Here is a 14,493-nt window from a genome sequence, read left to right on the forward strand (position 1 = left end):
CGGCGGAAGTGTGTGTAGGGGGCAGTGCAGGAATTTCCTGTGACGTCCCGGCCCGGACTCCATTAGGTGCAGCTGGGCTGAGAGGAGACAAACCCAGCGGGCAGCGAGCGGAGCGGGCCGGGCGCCTGGGGCTGCCGGGCGGGGGCTCAGGGCAGCGGCGGCCGCCATCGCCAGAGGGAGCCCCGAGCGGGCGGCGGCGCTGCCTCCGGGACCCCCGGCGGGCGCAGGGCCCCGCTCCGCCTCCCCTCGCCCCCGCCGCCTCCCCCTCCTCGCCCCCCCGGCTTCCCACCACGGCCGCTCTCGGCGAGGAAACTCTGGCCTCCGCTTCCTCCTCCTCCGACTCGGACACCGGCGGAGCCTCCCCGCCCCCGCGGAAGAAAGCCCGGGCCTCCCCGGCGGCGGCGGAGGGAGCAGGAGAGCCCGGGGCTTCCGCGGGCAGAGCAGGCCTCACCTCGTCCCAGTCCCCCTCGGTGCCCGCCGGGCTCGCCCCCGCCGCCGCCCCGCTCAGAGGCAGCAGCAGCAGCGGCGGCATCGCCAGCAGCGCCATGCAGGCCAACGGGGCGGGAGGGGGCCAGCAGCAGCAGCAGCCGCCGCCGCAGGGCCCGGAGCTGGGCTGCCTGGGCGCCCAGAACGGCGAGGCCTCGGCGGGCACGGCCGCCGGTGACCAGCTGGCCCACGCCAACGGGCTGCTGCCCTCGGCCAACAGCGGCGGCCCCGGCGGCGGCAGCCCCGGCGGGCTCGGCGTCAACAACGGGGTGCCCGCCGCCGGGGGGCCCGGCCCGGCCGCCGCCGAACTGGGGGGCGGCGGCGGCGGCAGCGCCCTGAAGAAGAAGAAGCGGCTCTCGCAGTCCGACGAGGACGTGATCCGGCTGATCGGGCAGCACCTCCACGGGCTGGGGCTCAAGTAAGTGGCCGCGGTGGGCGAGGGGCAGCGCGGCCGGGGCGGGGGATGGGCTCCTTCCTTCCTTGGTTTCCTGCGGCGCCCTGACCGGAGGGTCCCCCCGGGGCCGGGGCAGCCTCGCCGCCCTCCACTCCGTCCGCGGGGAGGGTCCGGCGCGGGGTCCCCGTGGAGGATGGGCAGCCCGGAGCGGGGAGGAGGGGAGAGGAAGGGACCCCCGGCTCGGGGTGGGGGAGGTTTGGTGGCCAAAACTGCCCCGTCTCAGCCCGGAGGTCTCGGGTGAGAGGAGGGCAGTGCCCGGCGGTGGGGCAGGCCCGCTCCCGGAAAAATGGAGCCGGAGCTGTGTTTTGCAAGCCCGTGCCGGTGTCTAGCGAAGGGACAGGACGGGAGCTTCCCCTGCCAGGGATGGCAATATGGAAGTCGAGTTGCACACCGATAAGGGTAGATCAATACAAATGTGTTAGTGGGGGAGAAGTTATCTGGTAAACGTAATGGAGCCCGCAGCTGGGCGTGGGGGGGCGGCTTTTCGCAGATGAGCTCCAAGATTTGGCTTGTCAGCTCGGAGGAAGCGACACAAAGTAAACTGCCACTTTAGCAGCCCGATTGGTTTCACTCTGGAAACCTTTGGCCCTCTAAATGGTGAAGGCCTCTCTACATTTGTGCTGGACACGCGTTTTTGCTAATAATCTTACTTGTAAACAAGAAATGAGAATGTCGGCCCTTCCTTAAAACCAGAGTAGGGAAAATAATTTCCCAGTGGAATAGGGGAAGTCTTAAGTGTTTAATCATAGTGCTTTGTGAGTGAAGCTAAAGCTAGCCAGTATGTCATCATTTTGGAAGGAGGGTAGAGAAGTCCTGCGAAGTGCTTATGTAGCCACAAAAGAAGTCTTCAAAACGCTGCAGAATGGGTCAGCTATAAAGAACATATTCCATAAAATAAACTGCCTCTGACACAAGAGGCAAGTTTACAGCAGCAGACAACTCGTGACTATTCATAGATGACACCACAGTAAATAAGCTATTTTTAGTATAAAAGGGGGAGGGCTACAGGTTCCTGAGTTTGTTTATTTTTTTTTAAGGAGCCACTCTTTTAAGAAGTGATGAAGAAGAAAAATTTAGGCCTGTGCCAGATGTTGTAGCTCTCCTTGTTCCTTTAGGTGGGAGGTAGGGAGGGGGCAGGGGATGGCAGCCAGTAGCTCACAGCTTTCTAGAGTGTATCTTCCTTCATGAAGTTTATCTTCTGTGCAGGGCTGGCTGTTTGTGGTGGCTGGTAAGTCACATACTTTATGGTACTTCAGCAAAGCTTTCGAGCTCCTTGACAACTTGCTTTAGGTAGAGGTAGCTTTTTACGTGTCTCAGGCAACTGAGATCACCTTCTTGAACGAGCATCTGAATCTGGTCATCGTTTTCTTGTTTAATTAAAGTTACTTTATGGTAAACTGTTATCATAGCAGGCGGTGTATTTGTGAGGGTGAAACTGGTCGGGTTTTTTTACACTGTATCTCTCCTGCAGCCAGACTGTTGATCTCCTCATGCAAGAGTCAGGATGTCGTTTAGAACATCCTTCAGCTACCAAATTCCGCAATCATGTCATGGAAGGAGAATGGGATAAGGTAACGTAGGGCTTATAGGACTGTATTAACCACTGTTGAAATTTATAGTATCTATGAGACAATTCAAAATTCATCCTCCTTATATACTTTTTTTTCTCTTATGCCGATTTCTGCAGGCTGAGAACGACCTGAATGAACTTAAGGCCTTAGTGCATTCTCCGCATGCAATTGTGGTAAGAGGCACACTTGAACTCTTTCAGAGCTGTGTAGTTGGACTAATTGTAGTGGTGTAATCTTTCACTATGGAGTTGGTTGTCCATAGTTCTTGTTTTCTCTTTTTTGTTTACTTTAAGCTGCTTGCATGCTATCTCAAACGTCATACTAATCTGAACTTTTTTTTATTCTGTTGTAGAATGTGAGATAGGCAGCCCAAAAGTATTGAGGCTGAGATTGGGTGTACTGAATGTTAAAACTCTATTAAATGTACCTAACTGATAAAATATAAATCCTGTCACAGTCCTAAAATAGGTCAGTTTCTGTAGAAACTGCCTATGTTGAATACTAATTTCAACCTTGAAATACTTCTCACAATCTCTGTGTTTATAGGAGTTAGGTTTTCTTGAGGGAAGAGAAGTTTAGAAATAAAATGCACTAATACTAATGTGGAGTTGGCATTATAATAGGACATTACAAGAATATAGAGGCTGCTATAGACCATGAACAATACTGTTGCTTTTCCAGATGGCTTTTAAAGAGCAAATGCATTTGTATTGCTGTTTGGGATTTTATTTAGAGCTTTTTCTCTTTGGGTGCTTTGAAAAAAAAAAAAAGATGAACCTAGAAATAGAAGGTTGGTGGATCCTGTGACTTGACACTACAATGTGTTGTTATGATTTCAGTTGCTCTGAGTAAAGTGTTTCTTGTTTTGATTTTTGGATCTCAAGATATAAATCATCACTTAGCTCTTCAAAGAGCTTGTTCTCTTGTTGTAAAACGTTTATTTTAATGAGATGAAGTTACAACAGCTATGGTCACTTAGGAAGCAAACTGTATCAAGGCTTTTTGAAGTGTCTGTGACTGTAAACAATGAGGAATCAGCTGATGGCTGCTTAGTTCCACTTCTAGCTGATTCATTTGTTGTCAAGACAATTTCCTGTCTGGTGGGGGAGGGAGAGAAAGAGAGAACAGGAAATGAAGTAGGAAAAACAGATGTTTAACAAAACATCAGAGGGTACTTGACAGAAGTTTACATTTGGTTCTATTAGTTTGGTTAAAGCTTAGCACCTCTTAATTAGACTGACCAGTAGTTCACTTTCTCTTTTGTCAAAGACCTGAAGGAGTTGAGAATATTGCATGCAGCTTTGTGCAGCCTGAAAGTATGGAACTGCTATATTGGAATATCAACGGTCATTTGAAACAAATTTTCTCACGTTTTTGACTTCTGAAGTTACAAAGTTTGTCTGTGGTATTAAAATGTTTTGCATGTTAGTGAGTCAAGAGATTTAATTGAGTTTTCAACATTGTAGTCTTTGGAGACCTCAGTTTGAGAAAAAGAATGTTTTCCTTCTGTTGTTATGAAGGGCTCCAAGAGCATTCTCTAATACTGATATCTTAACTGGTTCCATAAAGCTTGGTGCAGTAAAAACACTTGGTTTAAGCTGAACTTTACCTGAACCAATATTAACTGTTTTCGTTTCAAAGTTGATCTCCTTTATATTAGCTTAACATAATTTAAAACAGGTAACAGTTTTGAATATCTTATATGTGTAAGACAGCATTATTTGCAAGGATAAATTGAGCTTGTGTGCATGGAGTCTCCTCCTCCCTCCCTGTCCAGCTTTTGTGCATGTGGTTGAGGTTCTGGGTGGGTGTTAGTGCTGGGAAGTTAGAGAAAGGTCATGACAGGTAAGGAGGGATGCTTTATGCTCTGTAGGTATTCCCCACTGCAGAAAAGTCAGAGCTAATGAAGGTGATAAATGTCTTGATCAGGAAAAGTCCAAACAAGGTGCTGCTGCAGGTAGCTCTTTAAAAATAGAAAATTGGATTTTGAGTTTCCTGACTTGTGACTCACACTATGTGACTAGATGTTTTAAAAATGTGTACATACAAGAAGAATGGGTGCCTAAAAATTTAGATGACACAGGGAGTATTTAACTAAGTAGGGTGTGTGTTCTGTGGTTTGTTTTTGGTTTGTGGTTTGGGTGGGTTTGTTTTGGTTTTTTTTGGGTTTTTTTCATAGAGTTAATATGACCTGGACAAAATAACCAGGATACATACTTGCTCTTCAAATGTCTGGTCAGTGAAGGGAGATGCATATGTATTCAAAAAATCCTAGTTGTGTTCAATTTCCTGATTTCTGCAAAGTGCTTTCAGTTCTGTGGGTGAAGACACTGAATATGAAGGGGCTGATGTCAATTTTTAAAGCTCTGATGCAGTGTGTTGATATGGGGGGAAGGAGGGTGTGGCAGCACACAGGACAGTTTGCTATTTCTATTTGTGTTAACACAGCTGAGTGCTGTACAGTATGGGATTAGTCATGTTTGCTTTTCCTGCATATCAGATACAGCTGTCTTAGAAAATCTGTAGGAAAGCTTTCTAATTGAATCAAGCATGATGTTTTTCCTTCAGCAACAGTTAGAAAACACCAACTTCAAGCCAGCCTGAGGTTTTGCTTACTTTGGGGCTACTCAAGCATGTGATGGCATCTGTCTTGGGTACTTAATTCCACCTAGGAAGAAACTCTGGGATTATTCCTCTACAGTCATCTAGAAAATACCTTCACATTGTTCTCTTTACTTATTCCAGAGGTATACAGCATGCAGCAGGCAATACAATCTAAAAAAAGTGAGTTAAATATTATCATTTGAGTAAAGTGCTCCACCTGCCTGCATGGTGTCCCTCTTGCTACCAGCATTAAGGGCAGTTCCCTACTGGAGTTAATTACTCCCTGTGTGGTAGGACTTGGTGTGGTTGAAGCCTCATTAAATTCCTTGCTGAATTCTGTAGAGCACAATGCTTTCTGCCCTTTACGTATCAGGGCGTTTAAGTTTTGGATTGTTTTTAAGTGCTTTCATCAGTGTTTTACAAAACTGTCACAGTAAAAGACTACAGGATAAAGGAAACTGAGGTCTTAGTTCTGCAGGCTGTAAGTAGAGATGGCTACTGTGTTGAGTTTGTTTTGAAACACCTGCTGATAATTTCACCATGTATTTTAGTTACCTATTTAATTTCAAAGAGCAGTTGTTTCAGCAATGTTTACTTATTTTGGACTCCTAGTACGTTAATAAAACTCTTGTGGAGCTTGTTAAGATACACAGGTTGAAAATAACACCAAAATCTAGACATAAAATTAGTTTATTTTGCATTTTGTTCATTAAACTTCTGAAGATTCACTGCTGCTTACAGTTACTGATCAGAATGGCCCAATTTCTTGCCTGTGGCTGGCAGTATGCTTGTCCTGTTCCTTTCACAGCTTTGTTTGCTGAGGTTTTCACCTTTGGGTATGCAGTGATGGTGAGTTAAGGTACCTGCCAGACTTTCTAGAATTTAGGATTCTGGAAGAAGCTTTCCTACTAACAGTTAGGACAAGGAAGGAGTGCAGTACTAAGCATTCATGTTAGTAATCCAAGGCTGTAATTTGAAGAAAGAAAAATGCTAATAGTGCATACATTGAAACAAACAAACAAAATCCTGTAAATCTCTTAACTCTTAGTTTTGCCCCAGGGTTATCCGAGTTCAATTTGCACTTCAATAATAGCTTGTAGAAACAACAAAGTAATGCACTTTATCCTCATCCTTTCTGTAGAGGTGAGAGACAGGATGAGGTACAATAACTGAACAAAGCCAGGCAGACTGCAGTGCTGACACTTGGATTGGACTTTTCCAGGGCTCCATCAGGGTGAGGAATCTTGGCTATAAGCTAAGCAATGGTGGTGTCTGAATTTTGAATTGTTCAGCAGTCATGAGTGTGATGATGTTGAATTTCCTTTGTGAACACTGAGATGATAACAAATCCCTGGCACTTGTGTTACTTTGGTATGGTTTTCATTATGGTTATTTTGATTTCCCTTCTTTGTAAGGCACCTAAAAAACAAATGGAGAAAGAATAAGCTACTTAATCAGCAGAGTTTGTGCTTTTGCCATACTTTAAACAGTTCTCATTCCTTCTAAAAGAGGTTGTTTGGGCTCTAAAAGAGATGCTGTACCCAAAATGCTCTTGGATTTTGTAGAAGGTGGAGTTGGAAGAAATTAGAAGTACTATTAGGAGGGTGTAAAGGAGTTGAGAGAAATTTATTTGCCAGCAAAGTCAGTAATTGCACAAAAATAAGAAGTAGGAGACAGTGAGTGTCCCAGTGTTAAAAATGACGTTCAGTGTAATATTACTGGAGTGTGACTCTTGCCTCAAGGAAATTCATGCCATTGTTTGAGTATGCTGTAGGGCAAGTTTTGGAGCAGTTATCAAAATAGCTTAGTAATTCAATTTAATTTCCCCATCAAGACTTTAGTCCCTGCCCTCTGCTGTCGATAAGTTACTATTTCAAGTTGCTTATCTCTTATTCTAATTCTCCATTATGGGAACACTAGATTGCTGCATGAAATGTATAATACTTTGTTTTTCTGGGGGCCTTTATATTCCTAATATGCCTAAGTCACACATGGCACTGATGGCCTCTTTTTTTTTTAAGCCATACTTTCTAGCCTAGAACTGAAATTACACCTCTTTGGCAGCAGCATTCTGAGTGGTATTCCTGTAATGCTTCATGGAATTGCTGAGACTGATGTTGTAAAACCCATATTATAGGGTTTTTCTGCTCTTTTTACTTTTTCCTCTAACAAAATGAAATTAATGTTCCAAGTCCTGAAAGTAAGGAGGCAGAAAAGGTAGGTTATCACATTTAATGGAAATATAAATTAAATATTATATGTAGTGGATGGAGAAGGAAGATAGGGAGGGATTACAGTTTTTATTACAAATAAATATCAGCCTGTTTTTGATCTGGTGGTGATCATCAGTGTGAGGTGACCAAAAGCAGTGAAATATGGTGTGTGTCTGCTACCTGGGCATTTCCATGTATCCTGGAGAGCATGTGCACAGCTGGTGGAGGAAGTTCTTATCCCTCCTGCTGCTGGTGTATAAGCAAACAGCGTGGGGTCTGCTGGCCTGCTGCATGGAGCCAAGCACTGGGCTTGTAAATAATTGGGATATCTTTCATTTGGTTTTTCACATGTCAGAACATCGAAAAAAGTTGTCTCACCTGGAAGAACTGTACAGTAATGGTGTAATAATTCCAAATTCAAATAAACTAAAGAGCTGGATTGGGAGTGCAATACAGGTTTGCCTGTCAGATACAGGACAGCAGAGCACTACAGACAAGTTTGAACATAAATCATCTTTACTGTGTCATGTTTTATGCTTCACAAAGCTGTGTGGTAAGTTAATAGCACTGTATGTGGAAACTTCATTCTTTTGAAGAACTGAGTGTCTCTGGAAATGAAAGTGCTTTATGTTTTAACTTTGAGTTTAACATCTAGGGAGCCTTAAACTTTCATTTGAGCTTTAATAGGATAGGAACATCTTAAACTTCCCCATTATCCCTCTACTTAAGGAGGCTGGCAGTGTGTTTGAAACCAAGTAAACATTGACCAAATATGAGCATGAAAATAGTGAGGTGCCTGAGGTCTGATGAAAGCAAAGGAAACTGGTGATTGAACTGGTGGTGTATTCATTAGGAAAGCAAATTTAGTTTGTTGCACTTTATCTCCACCCTGTATGTCTTACCAGTTTGTCTAAGCATGAACATTTTCCTCATTTTTCTCTTCAACCTGGTGAGTTTTGTGGACTAAACCTGTCATTTCTGGTAGCAGTAAAGAATGTGTGCAAACACAAGGTACTTGATTTCATCCAGAAACAACCAAACTGTGTTTGTACTAAATCACTATTGAAAATTTTAATGTAGTAACTTAATGCCTGATTTTTTTATTTTTTTTTACCCACAGATATTTGTTAGAATAGCAGGCTTGATTTTTTTTAAGAAAACAACCAAAAACTGTGAAAGGAACACTATGAAATAACAGCACTTAATTCAGAGTGTTGAAGTGACTCCTAAATATAGGAAATGGATTTTTCTGTAATCCTGAAAACAACACCCAAGGAAAACAAGTAAACATGGAGCTACAAAACACCCCCAAAACCTCAGGCAGTGTCAGTTTGTTACTGTTATATGTTATGGAGCTATGCAAACAATTTGTGTCAACACCTATGTAAGCAGTGTGAGAACTTGATGAGTTGCCCTGTTGTGTTCTGTGCTGTCATGCAGTCTTGAATATGTGAGTAGCTGATTTGGGGCCCTTTTGTTGATAGAATGTTTCACTGGAAAACCTGAGTAATGCAGGGTTTGAAAGATGATGACTAAAGAGAGAGCAGGTGAAAATGGGAACAATTGCAGGGGAGATCTGAGGAATGAGATAGGAACTACTTGAAGCCCCATCAGGCAGGGAAGAAATTAATGGATAGCTTAATTGCTGCAATGTTGTTGACAAGCCAACAAAAGAAGTTGAGTAATGAAACATTACTTAGAGCTGTCTTTCTGAAGGGCATAGTAGAATGGTTTCTACTGTTCTGTTTAGGCTCAAACGTTTTCTGAAACTTCAGTCAACCTTTTTCCCCTGACTGCTGCTTTCTGTCATGTCAGAGGATGAAGTTTTTGCTGCTGCAGCAGAAGTACCTGGAATACCTGGAGGATGGCAAGGTCCTGGAGGCACTTCAGGTTCTACGCTGTGAACTGACGCCTCTGAAATATAACACAGAACGCATTCATGTCCTCAGTGGGTAAGTGTTTGCACTTTGAGAGCTCTTGCAGAGATGTTTTTGAAGGAATTCTGTAGCTTTTGATAGCTGATGTTGTGAAGACTCAAGCTGTATTAAAGCTACTATCCTGGTGGATAATAAGCTGTACTGAGATGTGATAAAATGCTGAGTAAAGAATGCTGTTCAGTAGATAGTATTTTGTTTCAGATGCTTGAAAACAACCTGATGATGATTTACTTTTATTGCTACTAGAACCCAAATTAATACATATGTATGGTTTTCTGATCTTGAGAATTATTAGCCAGTTACCTTAAAATTTAACTGAGTATAATCTGGTTTGTTCTTAGATGAAAATAAGACAATTCTACCATCCTAAAATTGCTTGTGCTTTGTTTTCTTTTTGTATGGGCAGTTTGCAGACATTTGTTCAGAAGACGTGTGTTTGTGTGAAATAGTTCCCTGCCTTTTTCCCTGTTGGTCTCAAGCTTAACTTACCTGTTCCCAGTTTGTTAAAAATGTTATGATCTGTATCATGCTTAAAAGTGAAAAGAATGATTCCAAAAAGTCTTGGTCTGTTGGTGTATGTGCCCTTTTGAAACAGGTACCTGATGTGTAGCCATGCAGAAGACTTGCGTGCAAAAGCAGAGTGGGAAGGGAAAGGAACAGCTTCCAGATCTAAACTTTTGGACAAACTCCAGAGTAAGATGTTCTAGTGTTTAGAGTTTCTTCTCATCTCTGTTAAATCCAGTATAACTTACAAATCCCAGGGAACTGACTGTGTTTGTTGGTTGGTTGGATTTTTGTATTTCTTGGTTTCTTGGTTCATGGGGATACCTTTAGGTGCCTTTACCCTTTGGTCTTCTGTACTTTAGCTTTTGCTGTCTCTGATAAACTGTTTGTAATAAGAACTGTTACTTCTTAGCTCTGCTGCATGCAGTAGTGATATACCTTGGTGATTAAATGTGTGGTTTAGGGAGGGGGGTGTGTGTTACAAATGCCAGCCACAGTGAGTGGAGGAAACTAAGTGTGGCCTATAACCTCTAGTGATCCTGGTGCTGGTTGATAGTGGTCTCATACTTTGCTCTGAATTATGGTTTCTCCTTTCTCTTGTGGCTGTTGTAATACTCTGGACCAAAGGTATAAAACCCATGGTATTCTTTATTTTCATAGTGCTGATAGAGAATTCCCTAAGGGAACCCAGCTGATGGTGTTATGCAACATTGTAGATTTTGTAAAATACTGAGTTTTGAGTTTGCTTGTGTAAATGGTGCTTGTTGGCCAGGAGAATGCACTCTAGAACAACAAAGACCTTGCATACAGCTCTGCTTCCCACAAATTCATGCTTCTAATTCCAGGTGTATAGCTGTACATTCAAATTCAACAAGCTGCGTGCCATTATTTACTAAGATCTCTTCCAAAACCACTCCAATCAAAGTATGCCCTTACTTGTAACTTGCATTTGAGGAGTCTCTTTTTTTTCTTCATTTGTTTATTTTTTCTTCCTAACTCCTCTGAAGCCTACCTGCCCCCATCAGTGATGCTTCCTCCGAGGCGTTTACAGAACCTGCTGCGCCAGGCTGTGGAACTCCAACGGGACCGGTGCCTATATCACAACACCAAACTCGACAGCAACCTCGACTCTGTCTCGCTGCTAATAGATCACGTTTGTAGTAGGTAAGGAACCCTCCTGACTCCTGACATGGGCACTCTTTTCTTGGTCTTTTAAAATAAGCTGATGGTCAGAAACGTGAGGGCTGCTCTGAGCCGGTTTAACAGGATTTTACTGGGGAAAAAGCAGTTCTCGCTAAATGAGCAGTGGAGGTGGGGAGTAAAGGAGGTGTGTAGAGGAGATTTTGGTAGCTGGATGTGGGGTAATGGGATCAGACTGAAGGTTAAAAATTTTAATCAGATTGGTGTAAAAAGAAGATGCTGCTATGCTAATCCATAGCCACTTGTTTCCAGTCTATTTGTTCATCAACACAGGATTGCTGTGTTTTTCCACTGGAGATTCAGTGGTGTGTTGCTTACCCAGACTCTGTAGAAAGCCTGCTGAAGCATGGTTCTATGAGCTCCACTTTCAGCTGTAACTTTGAGTGGACACAGATGCTTTTATACACAAAGGTTAAGACAGGGGAGAAATGTACAGTAGGTTTTTCTGAGTTATATAATATATAACATGAATAATAAAAAGAACTATTTTCTCAGATATGTAAGGTAGTAAGAATTGACTGTCTCTTATACCTTTGTATTGGCTCTTTAGACTGTCTGGATAACTTTTTTTTGACAAAATGGAGGCTGCTTCTGAACCTTCAAAATGCAATACTCCTAATAGACATGAAACAGGAAGATGTTTGTTTTTAACAAATGGCTGACTTGAGCAGTTTTTCCTCATCCAGCAAAACTTGGCTAAGGACCTAAAACTCAGTGTAGCTTTTATGGAAAACTGCTGTGTTGTGCATGGTGGATTAAGGGAATAAGGGCTGTATGGGGTATCCTTATATATTTGTCCATGTAACAGGCTAACACTTGGGCTTTCAGGGGAATTGTTTTCAGTTAAGGTTAGCTCCTCTGAGGAAGTTAATTAAGAACTGATAAACTTGATTATAGAAATTTTCTGAACTCAGCTGCTTTGACTTGCATTCTTGGGTTACTTGGAGTCATTTTTTAAAGATGCAGGCTTATGCAGGCTTCCACAGTACTTTGCTGTGGCCATCTTAAGGTTTGAAAATTACTGTCTTTGGCACTTTATATATTCAAGTAGTCTTTTAGCTTACAATTTTGCTGATTGCATTGTTTCAGCAGTTGTAGATGTGTGTGCAGACATTTGAATGTTGCCCTTTTTAAGACCTATTGGAAATGATCATGTACTGGTGTTGTGGCTTCCCTCCTTCAGAACTGAGTCTTAAAATCAGACTGCCTAGAAGAGATTTAACCTTTACACAAGTCCACGAGTAGTATTGGCAGTTGTGCAACAGATTTGATACTACTTATCAAATCCCAAGGAGCATTCCAGATCACTGTGAAGAGCTTGATTTACTGAAGCCAGGCTACAGAGAGCCAGATAAAAAAGGCAATATATGCAACAAACCTGAGTTTGAATTTCCCCCACCTGAATCTATTTGCTGACGTAGAAGTTTGGGTTTTTGTTTTGTTGGTTCCTTTTTTTGGCTGAAGTAGTACTTCCTAAATTTGCATATTTGCTGTGTATATACATAGATACTCATGGCTACTGTAATAACAGGAACCTCAGCCAAAAAGGTCCCCAAAAATCCACTGAAAAGAAAGGCTTCCCTTCTGTCCTCACCCTATTGTAGCTGCCTGTTGCAGGGGTCTGGCTCCAGTTCATGGTGTGCTGTATGTGCTTGGGCATAGTGAGGTGAGTTGGACACCAGAAGCCAAATTTTGGTGAAGGTGACAGAAGTAACAGTAGTCTAAAAGCTTAGACAGTTCAAGTCCTGTGTTACTTAATTGATGGAACACTGATAAGTTTCCCTTTTTTTAGTTGGAATTAATCCCTTTTGGACTTATGGCAATATTTTGGTTAAGCATGCTTGAATTGCACTGACAAGCAAAATTATTTTTAACTATAAAACTCACTTGATAAGAGTGAGGCACTACTGGAAGTGAAGGTGAAGGATTTCATGTGATTGTGCCAGAGATTTTGATAGCAGGGAATTGATGCTCTTGGGGATGATGATTTTTGGTTTTGACAACCTTCAGCCTAGTTGGGTGTGTTGGGTTTTTTTGTTCATTTGCCTTTTTTGTTTTCTTTGTTGAGGAATAAATCTTTCATTGTATGTACAGGAAATAAAAAGACAGCTATTTAGTGTTTTATTCTATAGTTTTGAACTTGTGTTATTACAGCAACAGTAAACTTTATTAGATGCTCTATCTCAGTAAGTGAATGACATAATTCAGGTGTTTTGTGCTGAACAGAACAATTTGTAATGAAACACTTCAAAAAAGATCAAGGAAAGCCTTTGGGCTTCAGTGATATCTAATTACCAAAACCAGAAGCTGTTAAGACAACTGGTTCTGGTTTCTTGTTTCAAGACTGCTGCTATTTCCTTCCACAGCCAGGTTATTTAATGTGACTTTGCTATCTGTGAAGTCAAACCTGCTGAGTTCTGTTTCACTAGTTAGGTGAAGAGGACTTTTTGTGGGAGCACTCTGATCCAACTGGGTTGTGAGCAGCATAATTCAGTACTGGGCTGTGTCTGCAGCAGCCCTAATAGCTGTGTCAGCCCTTCTAGGAACTGAAGGTATCTTACTATGAAAATTATCCTGCTTGCTTTTCATGTCTACAAAACCTTGGCTGCTTTTCTGAAGCTTTAAGATGGAAGAGCTGTTGTTCCACAGAGTATTATTTTGAAATGAAATGTGCTGAAAAGACTTTCCTGGGACACAGCATCCCCCTTGTACTTTGTGTGAATTATGGATGCAGCCTCACCTCCTAGGGCAAGTTGCTGTTCAGAGCAAAACCATTAATTTCTACCAATATGGCTAAATAATAATGAAACACTGCTCCTGTAGATGTACATCTGCTTCCCTCTAGACTTGAAGGGAAACAAAGTCTTCTTTCATGGGTGGGGCTTTTTTTACCTTGGGTTCAGTGTTCTTCCAGGGCCAACCAGGCAGTTCCTGGTCAGCTGAAAGCAGGAGCAGAGCACACTTGCATTTCTCTGTAAACAAATGAGTATAGACATACCCAAGGAAACCAAATATATATATATATATATATCTATATATCTATATGTACATTTTATCCTTCTCTATCATAAGAGTGGAAATGAGACTGAATGGTTGTTCAGTGCTCCTTGATAGCCTTGAAGCACAGACTAGGAAGCCTCTTCTAATAAAAGAAAATGCACTGAGAGGGTACAGACACTGTGTGAAGCAGAACTTTTTCCAGCTTCAGGGAAGAGGTAGTTTGTTAGGTGTCTGTCAGCCTGGCTGCTACCAAACTGTATTTGCAAACATTAATGTGAAGGAAGTAAGTTTTCTGCTTAAATTAATTGGGGGGATTATTTAGCTTTTGGTGGGTGAATTGTGATGTGGTTTTGTTGGTTTTTGATTGGTATTTTTGAGCCAGTTTATCTGCAGTGATAAATACAACTGTACATTCAAGGGCACCATTATTCCCTTAGTGTCACTGTTTCTCATCAGAGTTGTGTTTGCTCTCTTGCACTGGGTGCTGTAAAAACTCAGCCTAAGACTAAACCACTTCAGCATTT

The 14,493-nt window shown here is 42.5% G+C and overlaps 1 protein-coding gene across 1 annotated transcript in view; it reads left to right on the forward strand.

Moving 5' to 3' along the window:
- The first annotated feature begins 545 nt into the window (after positions 1-545).
- WDR26 (WD repeat domain 26) overlaps positions 546-14,493 on the forward strand; it is a 31,700-nt gene continuing 17,752 nt past the window's right edge. Inside the window, exons 1-6 of the mRNA XM_071422008.1 lie at positions 546-904; positions 2,412-2,511; positions 2,628-2,684; positions 9,144-9,280; positions 9,861-9,958; positions 10,777-10,933. Coding sequence (XP_071278109.1) covers positions 546-904; positions 2,412-2,511; positions 2,628-2,684; positions 9,144-9,280; positions 9,861-9,958; positions 10,777-10,933 — 908 coding nt within the window. The remainder of the gene's footprint in view (positions 905-2,411; positions 2,512-2,627; positions 2,685-9,143; positions 9,281-9,860; positions 9,959-10,776; positions 10,934-14,493) is intronic.

Source organism: Agelaius tricolor, unplaced genomic scaffold (genome assembly GCF_023055355.1).
Source record: "Agelaius tricolor isolate 1412-34295 unplaced genomic scaffold, bAgeTri1.0.p SCAF_1, whole genome shotgun sequence".
NCBI lineage: Eukaryota > Metazoa > Chordata > Aves > Passeriformes > Icteridae > Agelaius > Agelaius tricolor.